The sequence below is a fragment of the Lepidothrix coronata genome, unplaced genomic scaffold, assembly GCF_001604755.1.
Source record: "Lepidothrix coronata isolate B3197 unplaced genomic scaffold, Lepidothrix_coronata-1.0 Scaffold0, whole genome shotgun sequence".
Lineage (NCBI taxonomy): Eukaryota > Metazoa > Chordata > Aves > Passeriformes > Pipridae > Lepidothrix > Lepidothrix coronata.
This window is the reverse complement of record NW_016690180.1, coordinates 11,097,767-11,125,326: the sequence shown is the minus strand read 5'-3', so window position 1 is coordinate 11,125,326 and position 27,560 is coordinate 11,097,767. Positions and strand designations below refer to the sequence as shown.

General features: G+C 39.2%; 1 protein-coding gene across 3 annotated transcripts in view; it reads left to right on the top strand.

Annotated features, from left to right (window-relative positions):
- Positions 1–1,008: 1,008 nt before the first annotated feature.
- Positions 1,009–27,560, top strand: part of FAM114A1 (family with sequence similarity 114 member A1) — a 34,196-nt gene continuing 7,644 nt past the window's right edge. Inside the window, exons 1-10 of one of the 3 annotated variants that reach the window (XM_017804704.1) lie at positions 1,009–1,110; positions 3,518–3,867; positions 4,661–4,748; positions 14,395–14,508; positions 14,669–14,775; positions 16,769–16,903; positions 18,671–18,823; positions 21,587–21,710; positions 25,977–26,062; positions 27,238–27,405. In XM_017804704.1, coding sequence (XP_017660193.1) covers positions 3,526–3,867; positions 4,661–4,748; positions 14,395–14,508; positions 14,669–14,775; positions 16,769–16,903; positions 18,671–18,823; positions 21,587–21,710; positions 25,977–26,062; positions 27,238–27,405 — 1,317 coding nt within the window. In that variant the 5' untranslated portion in view covers positions 1,009–1,110; positions 3,518–3,525. The remainder of the gene's footprint in view (positions 1,111–3,517; positions 3,868–4,660; positions 4,749–14,394; positions 14,509–14,668; positions 14,776–16,768; positions 16,904–18,670; positions 18,824–21,586; positions 21,711–25,976; positions 26,063–27,237; positions 27,406–27,560) is intronic. The other 2 variants (XM_017804690.1, XM_017804697.1) reach the window with 2 other exon arrangements.

Genomic DNA, 27,560 nt, shown 5'->3' with positions numbered 1-27,560 from the left:
TGAGTCAGCACTGCCCTGGCAGCCAGGAGGGCCAACTGTGTCCGGGGGGGCATCAGGCAAAGCAGCACCAGCTGGTCGAGGGAGGGGATTGTCCCGCTCTGCTCTGCACTGATGAGGCCTCACCTTGAATATTGTGTGCAGTTTTGGGCAACACCATAAAAAGATATGAAGCTATGAGAGTGTCCAAAGGAGGGCAATGAGGATGGTGAAGGGACTGGATGGGAAGCCATGTGAGGAGCAGATGAGATCACTTGGTTTGTTCAGCCTGGAGGAGACTGAAGGGAAATCTCATTGTGGTCTTTAACATCCTCAGGAGGCAAAGCACAGGGGCAGGTACTGACCAGTGACAGGACTCGAGGAAACGGCATCAAGCTGAGTCAGGCGAGGTTTAGGTTAGATATGAGTAAAAGGTTTTTCACCCAGAGACTGGATGAGCACTGGGACAGGCTCCCCAGGGAAGTGGTCACAGCATCAAGACCGACAGAGTTCAAGAACAATGCTTGAACAACTGAGTTCAAGTTGCAGGACGCTCTCAGGCACATAGTGTGATTCTTGGGGGGGTCCTGTGCAGGGTCCGGAGTCGAACTCGATGATCCTCATGGGTTCCTTCCAATTCAGCATATTCTGTGATTCTATGAAATTTACCCCTTTTCCGCCTCAGCGCGGACGCGGGGGATGCCGCCCGCGCCTGAGACAAGCGCTGCTCCACCCGCGCCCGGCGCTCCCGGCCGGCGCCCGCCTCGCCTCCCCCGCCGGGACACCGCCGGGACACCGCCGGGACACCGCCGCAGCCCGATCCCCGCCGCAGCGCGCCGGGGGCCGTGAGGGGCGATAATGGCGGCCAGGGCCGCTCTCCGCTGTGGGTCAGCGCAGCCTGGAGCTCGGGGGCGGCTCGGCAGCGGCGCGGAGCGGACCAGCCCCTTTGCTACAGGCGGGCGCCTCAGAGAGCCGGAGGCAGCGCGAAGCAGAAGCGCCAGCCCTCCCTCCTCCCTGCGGGCTGGTCGTCCCGGGCTGTCCGGCGCGCTCTGCCTCCTCCCCCCGCTGCTGCCGACGTGGCGGGGCGGGGAAGGGAAGAAGAAGGGGGCGCGCCGGCCGGGGCACTGCTGAGCGGTAAGGAACCCGGCGATTTCTACTTTTTCTGCCGCTTCTGACACTGCGGACTCCTCGCTACACAGCTCTACTCCAGAGAGGATTTCGAAAAGAGGGGGGAGAAAAGGGAAGGGGGAAGCTGTGGCCGCTGCGGTCTTGCGGGAGCGGCGCCCCGCCTGCTCTGCCCTTCCTGGGGCAGGGGGACAGCGGGGCAGCGGGGCAGGGCGAGCTGGCGCCAGGGGTGTCGCCTGCGCTCGCCGTACCCGCAGCGTCCCGCGGAGGAGAAGCGGCAGCGGGCGTCGAGCGAGAGGGGAGCGCGGTGCCGCCGCCAGAAAAGTTATCCCTCAGGCACGGGGACGGTGGTCCGTGCCCAAAGGCGCCCGGCGGCGGCTGGGATTTGCTTCCGAGGCAGGATGAAACCCCTCGGGCGGAGGGTCGGCAGGTGCCGCCACCGCCCGCCCTCTCAGGGCGGCCCGTTCCGGCTGGTCGGTGCGGGCAGGGTGCTCCTCTGCCGCCCTGTCCGGAGCTGGCCTTGGCATCTCCCTCACGAACTCTCTGTAGATTGCCCAAAGGGAATTCCCTTTGGGCAGAGTTGTCCGGGTTGATTTGGATCAGGATAGTGTCACGGATGAGAGGTTGAATGACTCCTTACCCCGGGTGCAGCACGTCTCGTGTGTTCTGACAGATCTGGTAATTTGCTATTATATCCTTGCTCCTGTAAGGAAGATTTAGCAGACAACTGCAGGGACCGCGGCCTGAGTGGTCCCCAAAGATGACCCAGTCCTGCAAAAATTTATGTGTACATGTCTGTGCAATTCTTAAAAAAGTGCCGGGCTCACTCAGAGCTGATCTCCGAGCAAAATGATGAAGTATGTGTGTACAGGTTTTAAAGGTTTTGGTAGAGGATTCTCATCTCTGACGATGGACTTTTTCTACCCATCACGCAGGGGGTACTGTTAAAACATTGACAATACTTACCTATACTAAAACATTTTATAGTATTTGCTGTATTTGTCATGGAATACTTGTGGCAAATGCAAAGATTCTGACTTGTAAATGCATGTTTGCTGATGATAATTAAGGTTCATGTAAGTTGGTGTAATATAAGTGGTACCAAATGCTGTTTATTTATTTTCTTGTTCACTGATACCAAACGCTACTCTTGGAACTGTTCAAGCAACTGATCTTCCTTCAAGTGAGATAAACAGGCTGTTAAACCCACATATCTATACAATTCTATAGATTTTAATAAAATATACTTATTTAAATACATGCTTCTTGGGCAAATTTCTCCTAAATCCCAATTATATTTTGCTTTTTTGCCTTTTTTTCCCCCGTTCTTCCGTCTCACAGAACCTCATTTCTTCCTGTCAAGTACAAACCTTTGAACCATATTTAATTAATATGAGTCAATGAAAAGGCAACATCTATGGGGAGAACTGTATGAGTTTATTTTATGCCATGTAACTCAACACAGTCAGGAGCTTGCAAGCTCTGTCAAGGGTTGTCTTCTGAGTAGAGTACCAGGTATATTGTTGTTGCCAACAAGTAAGTGGTAGTAATCACTGTACAGTAGTCCTTTGGACTCTGCCAGTGCCACTCCTTAATCAACTGTAGAGCTTGCTCAGGGTCCATATCTTTTCTTTGTGGATCCTCAGCCAGATGACTGCACAGTGGTGCAAAATACCTCCAAAGTTACATTGGAAGATATGGAGTAGATAAGAGAAAACTGGTTCATAACTTTCAAAAAAGAAAAAAAATCAATAACTGTACCTCAAACAATCTTACCTTGGCTTCAAAATTGAAGTTTAATTACATAGCTGGAATTTCAGGAGCAGGTGAGAAGCGTTGCACTTCCCAGAGAGCAAACCTTTGAGACAAGTGATGCAGAAACAATGTAAGCAATGAATGTCTATGAAATGGCTCCAGGGACCATGGCCTGTCATGTTCACAAATTATGCCCCTTCTCCAACAGATGAATATCCCCACAGTTTTAGTCACACTGTGTTACCCTCCTCACCATCGGTCAGCAGCCTGTAGCAACCTGTGTATGTGGGGATGACGAAACGGAGAGGAAGAGCTGCTTGGCTGTTGCAGCTCCGATTATCCTATTCTTCAGTGGTCTTTCTTGCACACCTAATAGTGAATGTAAAAGTTAACCATGTGGGAGCTCTTACATTTAACTTCTTCAGACAAATGAAAATCCTTTCTCTCTCACTAAACTATATCTTGGAAAACAGTAGTGCTGCTCTTCATACTTGAGTGAGATCCTGCAAAGTGAATAGAGTATTTAGAGTATTATCCTGGTACCAGTGCCAGCATGATGCATGTGCCACAGGGCTCCATGCTTTAGGAGGCCTGAACACTGTGTATTTTATAGTAATTCAAATGTTTATGGAACCTAAAAGACTTTGTTTTCTACATTCAGAATTGAAAATGTCTGAAGACATATCTGATGGCATCCCATCTGAAGAAAAACCTGAAGTAATGGAAATGCCCAGCAATGAGGTATTGCCTCCTGAATCAGTACCACACCTCGTAGAAGCTGAGATCTTGCATGAGTCTTCACAAGATGAACATGGACAGGCCACTCAGAGTGCCAGTAATAGACAGGAAGGAGACATAGTAATTAATGAAAACCCTTTGACTGAAAAACTAGTTGAAGGTCTGCCTTCCAGTGAAGAGGCAACTGAAGACTTACCCACTGAGTGCATTGAAACCGTAAGCCTTGATACAGAACCTGAATCTGAAGAAACACTGCATGAACAAAGCAGTCCAGTAAGTAACACTTTCTTTTCTGTAAAAGGTCTCCCCTCCTTGGATTGTAAGGACAGAATTTTCTATCATGTACATGCTGTTTTTCACAAAAACCTAGGGAGTTATATGAAGAAAACCTGCATAGGGATAAAATAAATTAAATTGCAACACCAAGCTTTTGAAAACTAGGAATAGTTTAATTTCTCTTTGCCAGTATGATATTAATTTGGTCTTTCACATCTGGCTGCAATAAAACTTGCATTATATAGGGATTATATGTTACTGGAGGCTTCCTTGAGAAAACAGTTTCTTAATATGATTTAAATATGGAATACTGATAATTGCTTAACACTACACATTACTGTAGAAGGTGTGCAGCCCCTCCTTTGGCTGAGTTTATTGAACTCAGTTGTTATTAGTTCCCTGTGCACATCTACTGAATTGCACGTGTGAGGAGGCTCGGGAAGAGAAGCATCCAACTCTGGCTTCTGGTAGAACCTAGAAAGGAGGCAGGTTCCTGCCTCTCCCTAATAATAGCCTTAGTAAACTTGTATGGCTTTATTAGATTTTATGCCTGAAGAAATATTAGGACATCTGTAAAGACATCTCTGGAGTTTTAGGTGCTTTCAGGAATAGGCAATGTAAACTACACCTTCCATTCTGCTTTTTTATGCACAGAAGCTTGAATTCCACATAATATCCAATCTATCATCATTTATCAAATACCAGACTGTTGCTGACGGGTTCTTTGTGTTTCCTCCTGCCTTTTGAGAGCAGGAATTTTAAACAGTGGAGTAACGTTTTTTCCTTACAGGCCACAGACTCCTCATCTAAAGCAAGTAGATGGGGAGCTTGGGGTACCTGGGGAAAGTCTCTCCTGTCATCAGCTTCTGCCACAGTAGGTAAGTGTTCAGTCAGTAAAGTGCATGGAAATAATTCATAGTTTTAATGTGTCATTAGACACATTAGTGTTGCATCTTAAGGTTTCATAGACAGTTTTGTCCTGATATGTTGGGAAGCATGATTTTATTAAATAGGAAGATGGACCTTCCTAAACTATTGAAGCACATAAATATTTCTTTAGGTCAAATCATGGACAAGGTGCTAGGCTTGATTGTACAGTTAGCGAATAACCTCATTGTGGCTTCTTCACAGAAAGGATCCATTATCTGATACAATTACTATCAGTCAAAGGCTTATGGTTTCTGAAGTCAAAGCACTGCAACCCAGATTCGTGCTCGTGCATGTTGGTGGTTTATACACCATGGCTTCTGCCTTAACAATATGAATTCACTCCTCATAAATCATTCCAGCTTTCATTGCCACCAGGTGAAACTGTTAAGCTGTCACACCAGACTTCAGAGAGTAGAACAACATATTGAAATATGGGCCCTAAACTCCCTCTCGTGTACTCTCATTTCCAATAGTATGTCAGTACAAAATGTCCCGGTGAAGACTTTAGGTAAAACTTAATCGTTGCTCATCGAAAACTCACAGCCAAAAAGCGAAGGACACAAATACGTAGTAAGCAGTGGGAAACAATTTCTCGCAAAACAGAAATGTTTTGTAACAAAAAAGCTGTTAGCTAGTCAGTTCTCATAATGGATCCACAAAATACCTTTAAAAGATGAATCTAGGAATGAAAATTGCTAGTTACTAAAAATAACGGGTTTAACAGAGATACTACTTTTATGATCCCATACAAGGCTAAATAATTCTCCTTATCTCCTCTGTTCCATGGACAGTAAATTGTTTCTATCTCTTTCTCGGAGGAGGAAAGTTTCCTTGTCCTCTCTTTTTTTTTCAGTTACATCCACAGTCAGGAGTACATAACTACCTTTTCTTTCACAGTCCAACCAATTAACATTTCTAATTAAATTCAGAGTGGGTTTCTAAGATATGTTTAGATTTGTAGAAATGAAGGTTGTTGCTGAAAGGAGCAGGCCTGCCCTGCCCCAGCAATGTATTTCTTCCTTGTCTTATGCTAACAGTAGCCCACATGTAATGATGGAGGAGCTGCTTTATGGGACTCATTTTGGAAAGTGCAGCTGAAGTAGGAGCTAGATCTTCGGCTGGATCAGTTTGTAAATTCCCCCATCTGGTTCACCATTTGATCCCCGAATGCTATTGAATGGGAAATGATGGGAACACACAGAACAGGCCAATGGGAACAAGGGCAGCTTAACTATCTGTGGAACTGCATAAGTGTTCTCAACTTGCATTTAACCTTAAAGTTTAGCATTTGTTTTCAGACTTGAAGAAGAGCTTCTGTGCCAAAAATGTTGCCTTTTTTTTTCCTCGGGCTGTTAAGTATAATAAAGGGTACTGCTTTCCCAGACTTCCAAAAAGCTTTGCCTCTTGCATTCTCAAACCACCATAAACAACAGCATTCTGAAAAGAATCTGGCTTAGTGTGATAACTAACAGTTGATCAGTTAGAATTGTGATGCTGCTGAATTTTGCAGTTAATTTTTATAGTTGAAGCAGTGGGTTTCTTGGAACAGAGCTCTTTCAGGCTATTTAGTTTTTGTCTGTGAAATAACCATGTTTACATTCTGCTTAGCTTTTGCAATAAATAGTATTCTATCAAATGGCCATTAAACAGCTATTTGTGAGCAATAAGATTATTTGTTACCAAACAGTTACTGTTGTTGTAGGCTTGCAGTGGCAATCTCACAGTCTTCTGTTGCTGAGAGGTTTTAGCCTCATGGAGCAATCAGTTTAGTGTCACCAAATGTATATATTTCCAGTGGGGCAGTACAGCCGTAGGTATTTTCTTGCCTGACTGACATGAGCTTGCGTGAAAATGATGAATGCTGTTGGAAAAAGTTTAGGAGACAAACAAGAATGTGTGTTTTAGCCCTTCTTAGTGTCTGATAAATCAACAAGACATATCTTTTTGCAGCCGTTTGTTGCTTTTGTCTATAAAACCTGCTTACAGAGTTGTATCTCTGTGGATTTCCATGGGCTTTTTAATGATGTGATCTCATTTTTATATAGGCCTTATAATGTCTTGGTTCATATACAGTAAAAATCCATGTTTAATTGATACTGGCTTCTTAACATATCATCTGACTGTATCAGCATCATAACTGTCTTCACAGAGTGTAAGTATGTGAACAAGTTTGTGTAGGCAGCCTGACTTGATAAGGTTGTGTGATGTCTATTTTGAGTAGGCATTTCGTCACCATGGATGTATATTTTTTAAATTATTATAGTCTAAAAATGAGCATAGTTGGAACAAATCAAGTTGCCTTGGAAAAGGAGCATCCACATGCAGAAAAGGAAAAGGAAAATTTAGTTTAAATTTTACATGAAAGTGGTTGTGCTATGTCCCACTGAAGACCCATCTACTATCTAGTTTCTGGCAGCGACCAAGAACAGCTGGGAAAGTACCTAAGACCAGATGTATGTAAAGCAGCAGTTCACCCTGTTTTCCCATTTCCTGGAATCTACAGTACAGACAGACTTCCTGAGCCTGAGATCGGGGTAGGGTTGAGTTCCCATGTTACTAGCTAATAATTTTGAATCTAACTTTGTGAATTTATTAAATAAAATAGACTTTGAATTAAGCAGAAATCAAATGTACTTTTTTCCATGTTCACTGAACCCAAGGTAACTTGAAAGACCACATAGATAATCTTAGATTTGTTCCAGGAAATCAATGTACCAGGTAATAGTTCATATTCCTGATATAGAGGGCTTATTTCCTAGTTATTTGTTATGGAAATTCATACTTGATCCTGTGAAGTACTTTTTGTCTCTCAGTGTCATAGACAGGATGTGGGACTGTGTAGACCACATATCTGCTTCAGTATGATAATTCCTAGTGAGACACAAAGAAAAAAAGTTGAAGCTATTGGGAATTTCTATAAGCTTTCTTCTTATTATTAAATATTGATTATTCCCCTTCAAGTTACTCCATTTAGTGTCTGAGCAGTTCAACTAATGTTTCATCTCCTATTCTTCATCAGAAAATAGTTTTGCAATGATCCAGTCCATTGTAAAGTTGCTTATTCCTTCAGTGTAGCAAGTGGTATAAGTAAAGCTACTTTCTTGGAGTTAAGACTTAGCAGCAACACCTTTGGTATGTGATTTTTGTGTTTCTCTGTCGTTATATTTGTACAACACAGCTCCCTGTCTGGTGAAGTATGACAAATACATACTATTCCTTATATTTTTCTTCAAAATTGTACTTTGTAAAAATACCAGAAACAGTTTGAGGTGGACTAAGTAACATTTTAAAGGTCTAACTGAATACATTCTGCTTTTAACAAATAGTATCATAGAAGAGCACAGATTGGAAGGGACCTTGAAAGATCTTCTAGTCTAGGGTTTTGCGGGAAAGGTTTTGTGCATCTAGATGAGATTATTAGCATACTGTCCAGTCACATCTTGAAAACCTCCAGCAATGGGAACTCTACCACATTCAGTCCCAGTGAGGTGTTCCAGTGAATGATTGTTCTTACTGTAAATAAATTTTCTTACATTGCTACCTATTTAAGACTGAGTTGAAATGGTTGCTCCACGGATCTCAGTTTCATTATCCTTCAAACCCTGATATAGAACTCACAAACACATTAGCATTTTTACTGCTTGGTTGTAATTTGTTTAGCATAACTCATTTTAGTTCCTAATAATAAGGCAGTTTCCACATAATTTGTATCTCATCCCTCTTTAACTAACCCTGCACATACACCCAGGGATTATTTTGGTGATAGCTATTCCAGAGAAAATGTCTGTTGTCTTTGAACTAATTTTGACATTATTTAGATCAAGGTCCCCACGACAAGGCAGTTGTGATACTCGTCTACACAACAGGGTCTGTAATGCCTTTGGATTAGTAGCAGTCACTGCCTAAACCATGTTTGAGGTCTGACACTAGATGTCACACTAAGCAAACTATTGAATTGGCTTCATCAATTAAGTGAAGCGATTTCTTTTGTTTTTAAAAGTACAAAAAATTTGAGGCTCCCCTTGTGGATCCACAATGGAGTAGAGACACTGAAATAGTTGCTAGAATGATGAAATGGGAGAAGTAGGTTCACTGTAATCTGGAGGCACAACTTGTCATACTAATTATCACCATTTTAGTCTCTTTCTTTTATATTGTATTTTTCAGTAAATCAGCCATTGCACCATTTTAGTTACAGGGTTGATAAAACTCCCCTCTAACAGTAGGTGACCATTGGAGCTAAGCCAGTTAATGGCTAGTAGCCACTGAAATGTGCAGTCCCACACCTGTCTTTTCCTTGCATTGTTTCCTTTTCTCCCTGTACCAGCACTCATGCTCCTCTGAGCTCCCTGTAATCCAGTTTGGGAAGCTAAACTGAGATAAGAATAACTCTAGAGGAAAGAAAAATTCATTTTCTGCCTCTTCAGTCCCTTGAACCTGAGATCAGTGTGAGGGCAAGCAGAAGGGACAAGTACAGAACATGGGAAGGAGCAGAACCTCCCATACCTGTACCAAGAGCCATTATGTTAGCTTAGCTGCAACACCAAACTTTTTATTCCCAGGGTTTATGTGAGGCAAAATACATTTTCAGTCTGTACTGGAAGCTTGTGACTTCCATTTTTAAAAGAACTTGTATGCTTGAAAGCTTGCCTGGTTGATTCTTCTTCCAACTAAGCTGTCTGCTAGCTTAATGAAAGTGACTACTTTCTCCTACAAGCCTTTGTCTTTCATATACAGTGTTGTTTTGGATGAGTTACAGCATCCATAAGGTGCTGAAGTTACAGTGCTCAAAAGCTACATTTCCAAGCAAAGTCTGTTCTCTGTCATACTGTATGCATGTGCTTCACTCCATGTAAGTTTAGGGTGTTTTACCTTTAGGGCCATGGCTAAGACTAATGTCTGTCAATACCTCTTACACAGTAAAAGTAGTAAAAAAAGTAACCCAGCTGTTTCATTCATGTGGTCTCTGAAATTCATAGTATAAAACTGCACCTCTCTCATGCAGTGTTTGCAATTAATGTTCTGCTATCATGATTATTTTGTTCTTGTATATATTCCTCATCTAGTTCCTTAGCTATCAGAATGACACATGAAAATATCAGACACCCATAGGTATGTATTTCCCTGGTATGCCAAAAACCATTTTTTGTCACTCGGTATGACAGAGTGAAATGTTACTTGAGATATCACTGTATTCATGAGCTTGGATATTATTTGGGTATGTGTAATAATCAGCATTGCATAGTTTAAGTTCACGTCTGTCTGGAATGGAATGCAAATGCTTCTGATAATGTGAAACTAAAGTATTCAAACATGGTGAATATCTTTTCCATTCTCTATAGATACTATTTCCCTGTGTGAAATAAAGTACAATATTAAAACAAAAAAAAGGCTGGGTGTTATGCTTGTACTTTATGCGATCATAAAAAGGATAGTTAATCTCTTCAGAAGACTTTTTTTATTTCATAAATTCAAGTGATTCAGGGAAAACTGCTTTGAGCCTGAAATCACATGGTGGTCACTCACCTGTTTTGTAAATAACACCTTACAGCTGCTGTAGCAGCAACCTTCTTTTTTACAGTTCTTCCTTTTTAAGAATTCAGAATGCAAGTAACAGGCAGGAGGAACTGTGGGCATGCTTTTGGGGTTTGCAGTCTTGTTTGCTGTCTTTATGTCTTTTGATATGGGCTTATAGTTTAGAAGAGACTGAGAACCAATAAATTGTTGTAACAGTCTTTATACCTATTGCTATTATTAAAACCTTTAACCATTGCAATAAGAAGATCCAAATCAAGTCTCATCTGTTAGCTTAATTGGAGATTTATAGATTAGATAGCATAGGTACTATCTGAATCTAGCCTGTGTTTTTGTTTTAACTACAAGGAAGAGAAATTTCTGCAGGCTTGAAGTGACTGGAGTGCCAATACAGTAGCCTAAAAGTGAGCACAATGGGGTCTGACTTTGTAGTGTACAAAACCCAAGCACAGCTGGCTTTTCTACATCTCTATACTTCATGTAGTGGAGTGATTCTCTTCCAGCCAGCTTCAGGTTCCTTAGTTTCACTGAGAAACTAAGCATCTGGTGAAAGATGCTGATTTAAGGCCTCAGTCTTCATCTTTAGCTTGAACGAGATGAAGCTTCACTCCTTTTACCAGACTAAATTTTGATGAGCTGTTCATCAGAAGGGCCCCCATGGTACAACACAGGTTACAAAGACTGTGTGGTAGCCAGGAACAAATATCTCAAACTCTTCCTCCCTATCTGCACCACTGAAGTAGGGATTCCAGTTGCCTGGGAGTACTAGATGGATGAGGGACAGAGATTCCTACAGAGGGCAGTTTAGATTTCAGACGTGCTGAACTGACCTCCAGAGGTGTCTGTTGGCCTCTTTCAGCTCTGCAGGGAATCCAAAGCTACTAAGCTGGGGGGTGGAAGATAAGAAAGCCTGCAGTGAAGTGGGATATGACTAAAGTGCTCGTGAGTGCTGTAATCTGGCCTTGAGCAGATCAGGCAAACCAAAAGGCAGGTCACATTGTTAGGCACTGCTTGCAAAACCTTCTCTTCAAATGAAAGATCCCAGCAAGCAACAGGAACAGTAATATTCTGTTGAGATTGCCAACCAATAGAAAGGCAAGGAATCATGGAGGCACGAGAAATAAAAGCAACAACACAAGGGAAAAAGCGTGCTTTCTTCCAAAAGCACCGGGTTAACAAAACCCATTTCTTAGCTCTTCTGTTACAGATGAGTAAATGGGGACGTCGGAGGTTTTCCTAAGTTTACAGTATCAGCTCAGTTGCGTTACCACACAGACTATAAGAAAACCAGTGCATTCTTATCTCTAAAATGTAGGCTTATCTCCCATGACCTCTTTTATTTGTGTGCCTTTTGAAATTACAAATAATAATTTTCGTTTCCAAAACAACATGTGCTTCTGCCATGTTTGTGCATGTGTATCTAACTGTTGCTTCAGTTGTGGTCTTCTGATCTCATCTGGTTTTGCTGTTGTAGTCAAATATATGTGCCATACAGCTCACTTCAGGAAAGCCACCTCTTGCTGACCTAGAATATTTTCTTAGCATTCTAGTGCATGTAACCACAGCCCCCAAAATGCTGCCTTTTTTAAGTCTGTAAATATCAATACAGCAAATGTGTGCCCTCTCTTCTTGGAAATATTAGTTTGTCTGCAAAACTATGAGAACCAATTGAAAGCTATTAAACATAAAAATTAAAAATGTTTAGATACAGAAAAAAAGAATGAGAAATTAATCTGAAAATCCGTAACTTTCACACAGAGTTGAAATTTTTGCTTGATGTTCATAGGGGCTTTTTATATAATTACAGGACCATAGTACTATGCTAGCAAGTCCAGTCAGTTAAGTCAATGGAAAGAACAGAACTCTCTTGCTCATTTAAAAAGCTGTGAGCAGAAGAAATGGAAAGGAATGTGACATGGAGTACCCATTACATTAGTTTAAAAGCACAATTAATAGTCATGTAAGTAAGATCTAGGAATTTGGGGATTAAATTAATTACACCAGAATCTATTCACGCTAATATTTTCATTGTACCCATCAAAATATGCAGGAGATTGGGATTAGACTAAGAAGTATGCTGCTGTCCAGTATCTGCATTGGAACAGACTTTGCAAAAGGCAAGCTTTCCAGTAATGACTTGAATCACTGTGGTGCATCACCTGGTATGTCCCATACAATTGGACGTACTACTGCAGCTTGTAAGCCATGAGATTAAATAGACAAAAGTCATTTGTTTTCTGTAGACAGGTAAAAGCATTTACCTGCCTAGGCTCCTTGTTTCAGTGTAAAACATCAGGACCTCGTGCAGCTTACAAATTCCTTGTTTCTGCTGGTTTGTTCCTTAGGGGATATCTGTTCTTTGTGTGTTCCTTCAGATACTCCAGTTTTCTTGTATGTGGTCTTTCAGTAGTGCTGTTTCACATATGTTTTCTAGAGTATATTTATTACTGAATTCATAGAGCACCTGATGTGCAAGCCATCTGGAAATCATAGAATCATAAATCTAAGCTTTCCTTTTTCCTACTCCATTTCAAATAGGTTTGCTGCATCTTTATTTTAATCAGATGTTCAAAAGCATATTTATATGACTACACATACACTTATATGTATATGTTTATTTAGAACACTGCAGAGCACTGGCAAGTGATAGGCTATTTTGTTGTAGTTAATATAACTCAGAAAAGATGCTTGGAACTTCTCTAATAGAATGCACACAGTTGTGGGAAAGTGTGGGCAACATTAATGAATCATTATGCTTAACTTTGTACCTCAGATGTCTAGATATTTGCCTGAGCATCTGTATTAATACCTTTTCTGCAATAATTTATCTATTTACAGTTCAATTTAACCAAAAAAGTATGAAATTGTCATTAACATTCTCATAAGTAGTTAGGCAAATAGCTAAAGCACTTTAGATTGTCCAGCTGCCAGAAGGTATTTCCTTTTGTGTTGGAAAGAAATATTGCTTGTCTGGTTTGTTGTTCACTTATTGCACCTCAGCTGATATGCAGAAACTACCAGCTAAGGAAGATGTACTAGCTGGATTGTTTGTAATGAGAGAAGCATATCATGGACATACTTGTGGACATATCCAGAAGCAAAATAGGCAGACAATTTTAGAGTAATCTTTTCTAAGGACAGCATTTTTCAACTATGCTTAGTGCAGCTTAAGAAGACATTGCCTCCCCTTGCTAACTACCAGTCAATCCACCCTATTCTAGAGCAGGATGTTACCAGTCCCTGTGATCTGCTAGTGTAAATAAACTCTGTGTAGAAAAGTAATCCTGTTCTGTCAAAAATATTCAGATAAAAATGGTAAAAACATTTATTCTTTATATTAAACTAGACCATTTTAATAGAGGGCTAGGGAGTCACTATGTATGCATCTGGTAAAGGTATCAAAATCTACATAGAAGATAAGCTTCCACAGGAACAAGAATTCTGTCTGTGTGAACTGACATCAGCAGGCTTTACAGAGTATGTTTAAATAGTAGCTTTGAGGGGAGATACTTTAGAATTTGATTTCAAATGAGCAACTGAGGAGCTAAATCCTGAAATAACTTTGAGGATTGGAGTCAGTATTCATAGAATACTTACCTGACATATAGCCCCTGTGCAGAAGACTGAAGAACAAGTTCCTTACCTCAGCTCTGCAGACACACACAGCTCATTACTTTTGAGTTAATTGTTCTAGAATTTTGAAAACCAGATGAGGTCAAACCCTATGGCCTCAGGAAGACCATCAATTTCTGTTTAAACTGATTGCAATAGAATATTTAGCATTTTGAAAAACGGGGATTCAGACTAACATGTGCCACTGAAACCAGTTTGACTTTTCAGAACCAGTGTAATTTGTATTATATTTCAGCTTTATCATTTCTATTCAGTTATTATACTGGATATAGTAGAACAAGTGAATTATTAACCTAGAAAAAATTAGGCAATTGAGGTAAGTTTAATAGTTATTTTGATTGTCAGAATTCATGGAGTATAAGAATACTGTGCACTGCTATTTATAAGTTTTCAGGTCATATAATTTAAAATCTGCCTCTGCCGCAGGTCATGGAATAACAGCAGTAAAGGAGAAAGCAGGAACTACTCTAAGAATTCATAGTGCAAGTTCAGCATCTTCAGAAGCAGCAGAACCTCCTACAGCTGAAACACCAATTACACGTAAGTTCAAGTTCACTGAAATTGAACAAAACTCTTTGACACTGCCAATTAGTTCAATGTACAAAATTTTAAGATTTTCATCACAGAATACATCTTACTGTAATTTGTGTCTTGCAGAGTCGAAAGTATGCTCGTAACCTGCTTTTTTTCCTCTTATTAGAAGCAGAAGATTCTCTGGACCAAAGCTCTTCTGAGAATATTCCTTCTTCTCCTACATCTGGATCTCGTGGGGTGCTGTCAGCTATCACTAATGCTGTACAGAACACAGTGAGTCATTTTAGCTGGCCTCTCTGCTCTAGTTATTTTTCATTATTTTTGGGTTCAACTTCACTGTAGATCACATTTTTTAAGTTATAGGTTTAGTAAAAACAGTTGTGTTGTAAGTCTGTTTTTAGTCTTTTCCATGACAAAATAGCTGTTAAATTAAACTATCAAATTAAAAAAAAAAAGTGAAGCACTGTAAATAACTTTTACAGTTAAGTCCTTCCAGAGAAACTGATTTGTTATAATTTTTGAAGGCTGATAAAATAAGAAAATAATCCATTTGCTTATTTTAAGGCTTTTGCTAAACTCTGTATTGTAAGTTCCTGACCTTTACCTTCACCTCTCTATCTAGTCTGTCATTTCATATAAGCCTTCCCAGAAGGAGGTCTGGTTGCAGAGTCAGTGAGGCAAAATAATTCTTTCCTATTACACTGTACTTGTATTTTGTGTTACACTTCATCCTTTTCTCTTTTTCTGTGTTTCAGCTTTTGCAAAGTCCTCTATCATACTGTTCCCCATCAATTTTTGTCTTACCTTCTTCCCTAAGATTTTTTACACACTATTACCATAGCAAATGTTTTCCTCTGAATTCTTCAGTATGGTGTTTTCCCTTGAAATTGTGAGAGACTTCAAACATGGGCTATAAAGGCATAGAAGACTAACTGTCCAAGGAGCATGTTTTACAAAAGGACAATTCTTTTTTTAGTGTATATCCAGTTCACTCTGAGTGCCTTGTCATTCTAATATCAAAGATTTTGGGGCCAGAAGGATATTCCTATAGATTATTCCTGAGACTTGCTACAGAACCTGGAGCTTGTGAGATCTAGACTCAAGTAAGATTACTTGAGCATTGTATAAGATTGCAAATAAGAGAAATGTGCTTGTAGGCAGCCTGGAGAGGCTACTGTACCACAGGGATGAATGTGGTACAAAAAGAATCACTTAAGGTCTCAGTAAGTCTCCTGTAATGCCATTTGAGGCTTTGGAAGGGTTTTAATTATATTAGGTTACATCAGCGTTTGAGTATCTGACAGACGCATAATCCAGATTGAAATGGAAACCTTTAGCCAGTGAAACTTCTTCAGTGCACATGAAAAATAGGAAGACACAAGAAAAACATATGTGTTTAAATTTTAAAAATCAGTTAAATGAAGCAAGGTTCATGATGGACTTGGTTCCATAATATTCGTATCTAAAATGCGTTCCCTCAAACTAGATGCCATTGGGTGAAATTTAAGTGATATTCATAAAATTGTAGAATGGTTTGAGTTGGAAGGGACTTTAAAGATCATCTAGTTCCAACCCCCTGCCATAGGCAGAGGCATCTTTCACTAGACCAGGTTGCTCAAAGTCTGATCAGCCTGGCCTTGAACACTTCCAGAGGTGAGGCATCCAGAACTTCTATTCCAGTGTCTCACTGCCCTCATAGTGAATAATTTCTTCCTGATATCCAATCTAAATCTACCCTTTTTCAATTTAAAGCCATTCTATCTTGCTCTGTCACCACTTGCCCTTGAAAAAAGTCCCTCTCAAGCCTTCCTATAAGTACTGTAAGACTGTTAGAAGGTCTCTTTGGAGCCTTCTCTTTTCCAGGCTGAACAACCCCAGTTCTCTCAGGCTGTCTTCTAGAAGGTCTCTTTGGAGCCTTCTCTTTTCCAGGCTGAACAGCCCCAGTTCTCTCAGGCTGTCTTCATAGGAGATGTCCTCCAGCCCTTTTGTGATATTATTGATAATTTTTTGTTTATTGGCAACAGTTGTTACATTTCCTCCAGTGTAAGTCTTCTAAATAACTAGAAATATCTGTATAGTTCCTTTTTTTTTCCTTTTGGAAAATATGTTCAGAACAAAGCAAATGTATCAATCCTATTGTTAGTTTAAGTATAGAAAATTTAGGGACCTGAACATTCAAAGACAATGTCAACAAAAGCACTGCTCTTAACAGTTCATATTAGCATAAAGTGGGAAGAAAATAACCACATTGCATTATTTTATACAGGGGAAAAGTGTATTATCCGGAGGCTTAGATGCTTTGGAATTTATTGGGAAGACAACCATGAATGTCCTTGCAGAAAGTGATCCTGGATTTAAGAGAACCAAAACACTGATGGCAAGAACAGTGTCGCTATCTCAGGTTGGATTTATTTAAATACTGCTCAGTCAATGCAATTTCAGATTCTTTTTCCAGAAGTTCAGATGCCTCAGGGAGAGGCTTTATTTATTGCAATAGATATTGGCTAGGTTTATGGAAATAAATATTATGCTTTGTATTTGCTCCACTTTATTTTTCTTCACAGAACCACAAAAGATAACGTAAAGTCACCTTTTCTGCATAATCACATGTGCAATAGCTGATTTAAATAAAATAGTATATGTGGTGATAAATCATTACACTCTGGAGACAAAATCAAATTGTTGGTGTTTTGGTAACAGCTGTAGACAGATATCTTCCAGCATAAACATAACTATACTACTTTCCTTGGAAATGAGTAATACTGGAATATGACATATGTTTAATTAGGAATTAACACTATGAAAAATTGTATCTTAGTGTCCATCTAAACAAATGGTACCCTTACGCAGTTGTGACTCATATATTTTAAAGTTCAGGGAAATTATAAAATCAGAAAAGAAGTATAAGTGCTGTCAGTACAAAATTATTTTACCTCTCCAGACATTGAGAGGAGGGGGGCTGTGAAAATCAATAGACATTGCAAAGAACCTTTAATTTTACTGCATGTTTACTTCCTTGTGGAGAGGAGCAAGGTATTTTTTTTAAGTATGAACAGACTGATATTGTTGTAGTAGGCCAAAAGCAATTAACTCTTGTCAAGGCCCACAAGGTTAAAACGAGCTTTTGAGAATGTCTTCTTAAACAACATGCATGAATTTGCACATAAAATCTGAGGCAGAATACAACATAAATCAGTCCTCATGGGTTGCACATGTAAGACGGTGCTTCCTTTGCAGTGATGTGTTCATTAAACTTTGTTAGTTATCTTTTGAAGGTGGAGACTTCAGGGGAAAAATCTACCATCATAAGTCTTTTGTAACAAATGAATCACTGAAGAGAATATTGTAGAAATTTCGAATGATGGAATAGTGTAAGTGATGGGAGTTCACCTGTATTCAGAGGCTTGTACGAGACTTAAGATCCAGTTCAGATGTATTTACCACCTTTACTGTAGTAAATTCATATGAGAGGCCATCTCCTCCTTGGAATAGAAGGAAGGAGTACAAGGTCATATTGGATACACTATTCTATCCCTCTTATACACTGAGAGAAGTGTGTAAGATCACTCCAAAATATCCCCAAGTATATAGACTGTAGTTCTGCCCCACCTTTGGTAGAAGTCATAACACATTCGCCCAGTCTCTTTTGTCAGTCCTGCTGTCACATAAAACTGACTTTAGTATTTGCTAAAAATATTTTAAAGGAAATATTTCTGTAGGTGCATTAGTTATGCAAGTAGGTGAGTAGGTCCTGAAAATAATATGCTTCAAATTTTGTGGTCTGTGGAATGGATTGCATGGCTCTTTAAGGCTGCATATGAAATAGTCCTTTTTATTTTTCTTTCATTATAATTGGTGGTTAAATTTATTGTACGTTATCCATAGCTGACATTGCTTTTGCGAATATAAACAAGATTATTTGTCTGTTCATTGTTTTTTTTTAAAGATGGTTAGCAATTACCCCACTTAGAATAATACTTAAATACTTTATTAGAGAAATTTATCAAAAAAGAAGTTAGCTATTTCATCTCTAAAATTTTAGTTCTGCAGGTGTGATATAGTCCCAAATTTTATTACTACTTCCTAGGCAAGCAGAAGCAGACTAATAAAATCTGTCACACTTACAGCAGTATCAATAAAACAACAGCAATGATGTATATTTTTACAGCTCTTGCGAGAAGCTAAAGAAAAAGAGAAACAGAGGCGGGCCCAGCAAGTTACAGTTGAAAGAACAGCACATTATGGACTACTTTTTGATGAATTCCAAGGTTTGTCTCATCTTGAAGCTCTGGAAATCCTGTCAAATGAAAGTGAAGCTCAGGTACAGTATGCAGACAGCATAAATCAATATGGTTGGTAAAAAAATTCATCTTTACATTAATTTCATTCTGCAAGTGCCTGTGGCATGAACAGTAAGTTTTCCATCATCTTCAGTGAAAGCTGAATTGGTCCCTTGGGCCAGCCCTGGGCTTTAGGAACTCAATCTCCATACAGCTAAAATTTAACTCCAAGATTAACTAAAAGCAAACAACTTCATAACTGAAAGTTATTTTTGTTAGAACCATAGGTAGTGTGTATTTTTCAGCTTGTGACACAATGCAGACATCTTCCAAATTACTTGCAGAATTTTCAAGGAGGTTGAAGTCTTTTGGGTTTGTATTAGGCACAAATACTTAGATTCAGAAATTCCAGACCTTCTACATCTGGAGACTGGTGAATTAAAATGAGTTCCAGATTACTTATTCTGTTCCTATTGTGTTAAAGTTACATAAAACTACACCAAGATACTATTACTGGAAGTGTACAAATGTCTCTCTGAAGAACATGGTAATGTTACTAAGGCCTATATGATAAATATATATTCTAATTTCATCTCTCAGTTCATTGACTCTGCTAGTAGATCAGAAGATCTCCAAGAGTAGACTAACAGAATTTTGTAGATTCCCAGCAGTGGTATTTTCATACTGAAAAAGTTTTCTGAATAAATTTGTTAAAAGCGAAGTGGGGGCTGAAGGTGGGGTTTTTTGGTTTGGTTTGGTTTGGTTGGTTGGTTTGTTTTTTGTAATTGGCATTCCTTGGCCTGTGGGGTACTTTTTAATAAAATGTAACTATTTTTTGTAATTATGTCTAAATGACAAATTATAAATTCAAACCCCACATGTAAGGTTGAAGGGACTGCTTTTGGGAAAAACAAACAATAACAACAAAAACAAAACAACCAAAACCCTCACCCACAAAACAGGAAAGAGATAGATAGAAACAAGTTTAGGTTAATTCCATGCAACAACACTATTTTTATTTTACTGTGAAATACCACAAGGTAAGTAAGACTTGCGCAGGATGTTTCCATGAGGTTTCTGATGCACATCATGTTGTGTCCTAGATAACCTTTTGTACATAGTCGTACTCACTACAACAGGATTGAGTATTGTGGATCAACAAGTTCAATTCCCTGATAAATCACAGAATCACAGAATGGGCTGAGTTGGAAGGGACCCACAAGGATCATCAAGTCCAACTCTTAGTTCTGCACAGGACCATCTCAAAGAGTCACACCATGTGCCCGAGAGTATTGTCCAAATGCTTCTTGAATTCTGTCAGGCTTGGGGCTGTGACCACTTCCCTGGAGAGCCTGTTCCAGTGCCCAACCACCCTCTGGGGGAAAAACCTTTTGCTAATATCCAGCCTAAACCTTGCCTGACACAACTTCAGGCCATTCCCTTGGGTCCTGTCACTGGTCACCACAGAGAAGAGATCAGTGCCTGCCCCTCCTCTTCCCTTCACAAGGGAGTTGTGACTGCAATGAGGTCTCCCCTCAGTCTCCTCTTCTCCAGGCTGAACAGACCAAGTGACCTCAGCTGCTCCTCATATGGCTTCCCATTCAGGCCCTTCACCATCTTTGTTGCCCTCCTTTGGACGCTGTCTAATAGCTTAATATCTTTTTTATATCATGGTGACCAAAACTGCACACAATATTCAAGGTGACGCCTCACTAGAGCAGAGCAGAGCGGGACAATGAGCTCGCTCAACTACATATATATGCACACATGCACAAAATATGTAACAGTACTGCAAGCTTGAGACCTCTTCTAACAGCCCAAAAGCCAAAGGAGGAGGGCAAGAGGGACTGAAGACATTGCTAATGTCCTATGTGCTTCTAATAGCAGGGATTAAACTATATGTTTAAGTTTTATTTTAAAAGTTTCCATGAAAAAAAGTTCCTGGTTAGCCCTTGAAATGGATAATGCTATAGAAAGGGAGAAAAAAAAGCCCTAAGTAAACCCTCACAACCTGAGTTGAGTCTCCTGGCTTTGTCTTGCATGTAACCTTGAGCACACAATCCAGACATGAGGACACATAAGTAAGAAAGTAACAGCTTTCTCCAGTCTCACAATGAGGCAATCTGTACATCTATCAAGATTTTAAAAAACCCCTTGAAACATAAAAGTAAAATTTTGTATCAAGAGGAGAAAAGGCTCCAAGCTTCTCTTGACTTCCATAGGCAGAGAGGGAACCCATGGGATTAACACCACATAACTGTAGTACAAACAGTGATTCAAAGAATCTGTTTCCATCCCTCTTAGGTGTGCCACTCTATTAGATATGCAGGGACTTGCATAGACATGCAAGAGACATGCAAAGACCTGTCCATACATTCTTCAGGACAGGTAGATTTTCAATAATTTTGGCTACGTTTTGAAGGAGGGGAAACAGGCTTCTTTTTCCAGCTCTTCCTGTGAGTGCTCAGACTAACCATTCTGCCTGTGCTCTTTTTGCCTGCTGTCTTCATCCAAGTAATCTCAAAATGCCTATTACAGTTTGCAATTAAACCATAGATTTGAAGCTCAAAACTCATGTTCTGGGGAAAGGTGGAGACTGATGATCTGGCAAGACTGGTGTAACTTTTGTGATACTCAACAAATTCTGTTGATGAGAACTAAAAATATATCTACACTGCAGGGTTAGAGACAAGATTTGAGCATAATGGGAGTTTCGATTTCTTAGCCTATTTTGGTATCAGATTCTAAATTAGCATTTAAGAAATACTCTGTTTTGGTTAGAAATACTGTCCTTTCTTTTACAGATTCAGGCACATTTAGCAACACTTGATGAAGAACAGTTGGAAACTGCAAAAAATGATTTAATTGCTATAAAAGAGATTTTTGTTCCAAAGGAATCAGATGATGAAGTGATGCAGGCACAAAAAGGTAATTAGAAATACAGAGACTTAACTATATGAATAATTGTTGCTTCTTTATCTAGTAATTAAAAAAATTACAAACCGAACTATAATTTCGATATCCTAATACTCTTCATAAGGTAGAGATTAAAATTAATACTCTAAAAGTTCTGGAAGTCGATCAATGCCTAATTTTGAATTTATATTGTATTTGAAGTGTGAGAGATAGGAAATAAAATATAAATAAATATCATATTACTTTGCTCTATCATCAATGAAAGCAAAAAAATAAGAGAAAATAGTAACTTCTCGGATAACTGAATTTTTCTCACAGAATCTGTTTGAAATTGTATTTTCTGAAAGTTTTGGAGTTTTTAAAAATTCTATTCTGTTCAGCAACTTGCTCCTCACTCTGCATCCTCCCTTGCTAGACTGGTAAAAGATTGGAGTGTAATCAAGAGACTTAAGAACCCTGAATTTTTTTGAATGGAAGCCACTTTGAAACATAGTGGCAAAACTGCTTTAAAGATATTGCTTCGCAAGACAGGGCATGTGGAGTGTGAGAAAGAAGTTAAAGTAGCACAAGTGTGCCATAACTGTGATATAGAGCAGAATTGAAGCGAATGGGTCCAGCATGACAGTCCATAGATCAGCTCACAAAAGTTACAATAAAATGGGTGGATGCTTTGGTTAGGGGCAAAACAGGTGTCTTAAACAGGTCAGGAATTTTAGTATTCCCCAGAACAGGTTAGAGCAGAAAGATAGTAAGTCAGATTAAAGCCGGCATGATTCATGTCTCCAGACCTGTGAGATCCATACCAAACCTCTTATAGCTAATAGAAACAATCCCCTTGACCTGACTGAAGACTGGTTGATGCCACTGAACACCATATTGTTGTGTTTTAGAAACACAGAAACATAAAAAGGGGGGTACATTGCCCATAAAACCTACATTTTGCAAGATGGTGAGATATGATTTCTCTGGTCTTCTGGAAAGTTAGGAAAACTGTTTTAACATCTGCATGTTCTAACGGGAAGGTCATTTCTGCTCAGAGTGCTCCTTGAGGCAGTGCTCACTCAGCTCGCCTGATCTCTCTCACGAGGAGCTCATTGTTTCTCATCGTGGGGGACAGAGAGTGTTTGGCGTAAAGTCTTAGTATGGTAGAGTTTTGTGCTGTTTTTTCCCCCCTTGTTAAACTTTAAAATCCCACATTCCTCTATGGCATTGTGCAAAACAGAAGTCAAGAAAGTGTATTACCTGCTTAGTGGTGAGGATTCATGAGATGTCTTTTGTTCCTTAACTTCTATTGGAAATAGTCCCTTGCTTTGAAACCAGCCCCAGGAGAAGCTCTGTTTCTTGCACCAAGTGATGCTTTCTCTGGAGGTCAGAAGTTCTGTTTTCTGAATAAAGCACAGCTGCTGATCATGCTCCTTGCATGGCCTTTTGAATGGGCTGGAACCAAGGCAATGAGCACCTTGGAAAAAAAGAGTGAAACCAAGTCAAAGTGTGCTGCAGGTTTTCCCCTGCAAAAGCAAACCACTCAGCAGTGAAACACATCCTCTTTGCTATGACAGTGGAAATAATAACCACACATGTTCTCTCCACCTTACAGCTGAATGGGTCTTACTTCAGGAAGCAGTTCAAAATTACTCACATCCTTTGGTGTGATCAGGCTCAAGATTTATTAGTATTTGAACTACAGATAAATTTCTGATTCCACTGGAGGAACCAAAAGAGTAGAAAGGTTAATCACTTCTCAAAGCAGCTTTCTGTTAGGGCTGAGCCTACAATTCTGTACACACCTTAATAGGTTTTATACTTACAAAATCAAGTAAGCCGTATGCTCTTTTATAGTGTATTTCTTACACAGAATTATATATTTTTACTTAAGCTAGCTAATATAGCAAGACATAGCAGGGTATGTTAAATTCTGTGGAGGAATTTTGATCTTAATTCTGCTTGCTAAACAGGTTAAAACTACAACTAAGTTGCCTTCAGTAAGATTTTGATTTGTGCTTCCTAGTGCAATAAAGCATGTGTTTTTTTCCTTTATGTAAGGAAGACAGCCTCCTAAAAAAGACAGAGATTAACTGGTGGTGTTTGAAAATCTTATCTAGCCACTGAGCAGTATTTGAAAACAAGCTAATTACCATTTATTGCTAATTTGCTATCATTTTATTGGCATCCGAGTCATGTTGTTTATGTGGTGTTATTTGTCAGTGCTATATATATTCAGAAAAAAAAAAAGATTAGATGGGAGAGAAACCAGTACTTTGCATTCAAGTGTTTGAAAAGGGTGACAGTTTGTTTTATGCAAATTCTCAGGATCCCTTCTTATCCTAGACTGTCAGAATCTGAATGAGATTCTGATGTTAGTGCTGCTTTATTTTCTACCATAAAACTTTTAGTCCTACACAAGGAGAAATTACTGCAGTGACCTTTGGAGGGCTGTTTCAGGAAAGGATTTGGGCTAGGCTTTGTTCTTGGCGACTTTGAAATCATAGTATTTTTTTGTGCCTTTGCTCAGATAGGTGTAAAATTGATATGAAAAAAAAAGCCAAAGAACACAAGTAGCAGAAAGCCACATGCATACCCTTCTCTCTAATATTTCCTCTCACTTTGATTATGCACACCTTTCATGTATTTTTCACTGCAGCTTCTTTTCGTTTCAGTTGTTTATGAAATAATAAGAGGAGAATATCTGAAAAAGTAGCTTTACCTACATTTTGAAAGCCATTACACCAAAAATTTCATATGTGAGGTTAAGGGAGACGGTAACCAAAGTGAGTATTCAATTGAATATCCCAGCTATCAACATTTCTGGTAATTTTGCATTGATGCAATGAAGCACTTATCAGTTTTCAGCATGCTACCATTCATAAAACAATTTGGTATTGTTTTATGTGAGTACAGTGTATCCAAGAGGTACTGTATTGCAAAGCCTGAAAATCCTATTGCCAAAATTTACTGATAAGGGCAGGAATGAAAATAACTCCATGCATCTCTTTGGCCTGCCAGACAACCAATTTCTTCACGTGTTCCCCTGCTGTTAAGACAAAAGCTCAGTCTCTTGGTCGTTGCAGGTGAAGAATTCTTTCTGCTAAGTACTAACTTACTTTATAGCACCAAAAATGAGCACTCTCTTTACAAGCAAGGGTGAGATGTCCTTCCCTCTAGGAGAGTATAATCTGAGTATCAGATTTTACCACCTTTCCATATGTTGCAAGGTACTGTAAATAGTTCTACCAAAATCCCCAAACTCATTGGAAAGTAATGGCTCTCTGCTTTTAAGCCCAGTGCTGAAGATCTGCATAAAACTGGAAAATCTGGCCTACCTAAGGAATGAGCAAAAGAAATGGGAATACAGCAAGACATGAAATTCATTTTTGAAGTAGCTGGACTTTTATCAACCTCAGTATGGGGACTCTGACCTTTTAGTGTCATCAGGCTAAAAAACTGGATTTTGGGTAATCCAGCATGAAATCTTAATGTAGATTCCAAACGCAGTAAGTGCAGATGAACAGAACCAACCAAAATACTAACTTTCAGGAACTTAGAATATGTTAGAATATGTCATCTGCAAGTATCCAAAGGAGTATATGTAATAAAGATGAAGTTCAAATACTATCAATACTTACCTTTGCTCTTAACTTGTTAAATAAATGTGCAGATTCTTTGAGGCATGTCACTCCAAAGCAAACCAGAAAACATTCTTCATTTAGGCAAATCTCAACCTTAAAATTGAAATAAAACACACCTCTTAGCTGTGGTTTGCAGACAGAGCAATAGAGAGCATGTATGAATAGTCTGAGAGAACAGTATATTTCTTCTGAAACTTACTCATATCTGGCTGTGCTGCAGTTTTTGTTCCTTGGTTTGAAAGAATAGGTTAGTATCTCTTCTTTGGTTATTTTGTGGGTCAGGGATTTTTTGTCATATAACATGGGATCATGCCATTTCTTGCCCTCTTACCTGTTTTTGTCCCCAAATCTTCGTTCTTGAAGTCTAGCCATGATGAGCTGTTTTTATGAAACTTAGTGGAATTTAGAATGTGGTAGAAAGAGCAGTTGAAGTGTCAAGCTGGCATATCTGGTTGTACAGGTATCCCTGTTCCTTGTTCTCTTCTTTATTTGAGCATATACATCCCACACACACACATCCCTTTCTGGTGTCACTGTCATTGTTTTTGAAGCATTGGAATGCTTGGGGAAACGATTTGACTGGATGAATTTTATCATATAAAATATTATAGCAGTAACACCATGACAAAAATTGTCTTGTTTTTTCTTGCAGCAGATATGGGAGAAGAGTTTGTCAGCATGCTCACGGAACTGCTGTTTGAATTGCACGTTGCTGCTACTCCTGACAAACTTAATAAGGTAAGCACCTGTTAGTGAGCTGCCTTTGGTTTCTTGGATAAAGAAGGAGGGCTTTGTTCTGAAATCTGACACAGAGCAGTACCTAGCTCAGTTCAGGCAGCTCAGAAAGCAAAGTGAAGGAGAGAGAGACTAAAATGCTGAATATAGAAAAGCGTTCGTGGAAGAAGTGAGGTGAGTAAGGCAATGGACTTGGACAACTAACTAGCACTTTTTAGTGTTAGAAAACCTTGAACCAGGGGTGTCTCAGCAGAGCAGCGCTCACGAGCACGGCAGATTTGGTCTTAACATACTGGGAAGAAAGCTCAGGTTCAAAATCATTTTTCTTGCTCCTCACATTTATTCTTCTGAGGGACTTCTTCAGACCTTCCTAGCTAGAAGCAAAGTCTTAGATTTATCTCATGGTACTTCAATCATCTAAAAGTTAGATGTCTAGAAGCTAGTCATGACTAGTCACATCTGTACTATCAGTTCCTTTAAAGCTGATTAATCTGCTGATCTTAGGCTCAAATGAATGTTTATGTCTCTAGCTACATAAATAGGCTATGAATAACTAACTTAGGCTTAGATCTTAACGTATTTTCATTTGACTTCATGTTAAAAAAGTGACATCATAAATTTCCTACTAAGCATAACAGTAGTCTGAAGTTGTATAAAACTTCAAGACTCTTCAGCTTTGATCTACTTTCATGGCTGGGAAGGCAGCTCAAGATATAGTGATTTTCTGTTTATTTTTCCTTTAAGAATTTAGTACATCTTCCTTACATCTCCAATTTTTTTTCCTTTTTTTATATCCACTTCTTATTTTTTCATTTGGGAAAACAACTATTTAAGAAAAATTTCCATGTAAATTTGCTTAAATGATACCTAATAAAGCTGAAATATTATTAACTTTGGTATTAATGCCAACTCCCTGTATTTGTTAGGAATATCATTCCTTTAGAGGAATTATCCATGGATGATCCATCTTTATGCAGTCAAAATAGTTCTTCCTACAGTTTCTTAAGTATACACTTAACTAAATATCACACAGAGGCTTAATATATTCAGTCTTTACACTCAATCTTTTCGAGTGTAAAAAGGAAGTAATTAAAGGTATTGTTAATTGATGTTCAGGAACGTCATCTGATATTCTCTGTTCTAATTGAACTTTTGGGGTTGGGTTCTTTGTTTGACAGGCTAGGAAAAAAGCTCATGAATGGCTGGAAGAAGCCAGTTTTTCCACCCCAGCAGACATAGAAGAGAAGCTAAAAGAAGAACCTGGGGAACCTGGTGAAGAAAAAACTGACGAAGATGATAAAATTGACAGTGATAAAACAAAAGTAAACAAAAACAAAACTGTGGAGGTAAAATAACTTTTGGAGGAGAAGTTTCATTAGGAAGATGGTTGTACTTTGTTTGATAAGATTACTTCTTTATCTTTGTGTGTTGGCTTTACATGTCCTTATTTTTTAAACTCATGGAAGTAGTAAGAAATAATAATATACAGCTATTCAATATA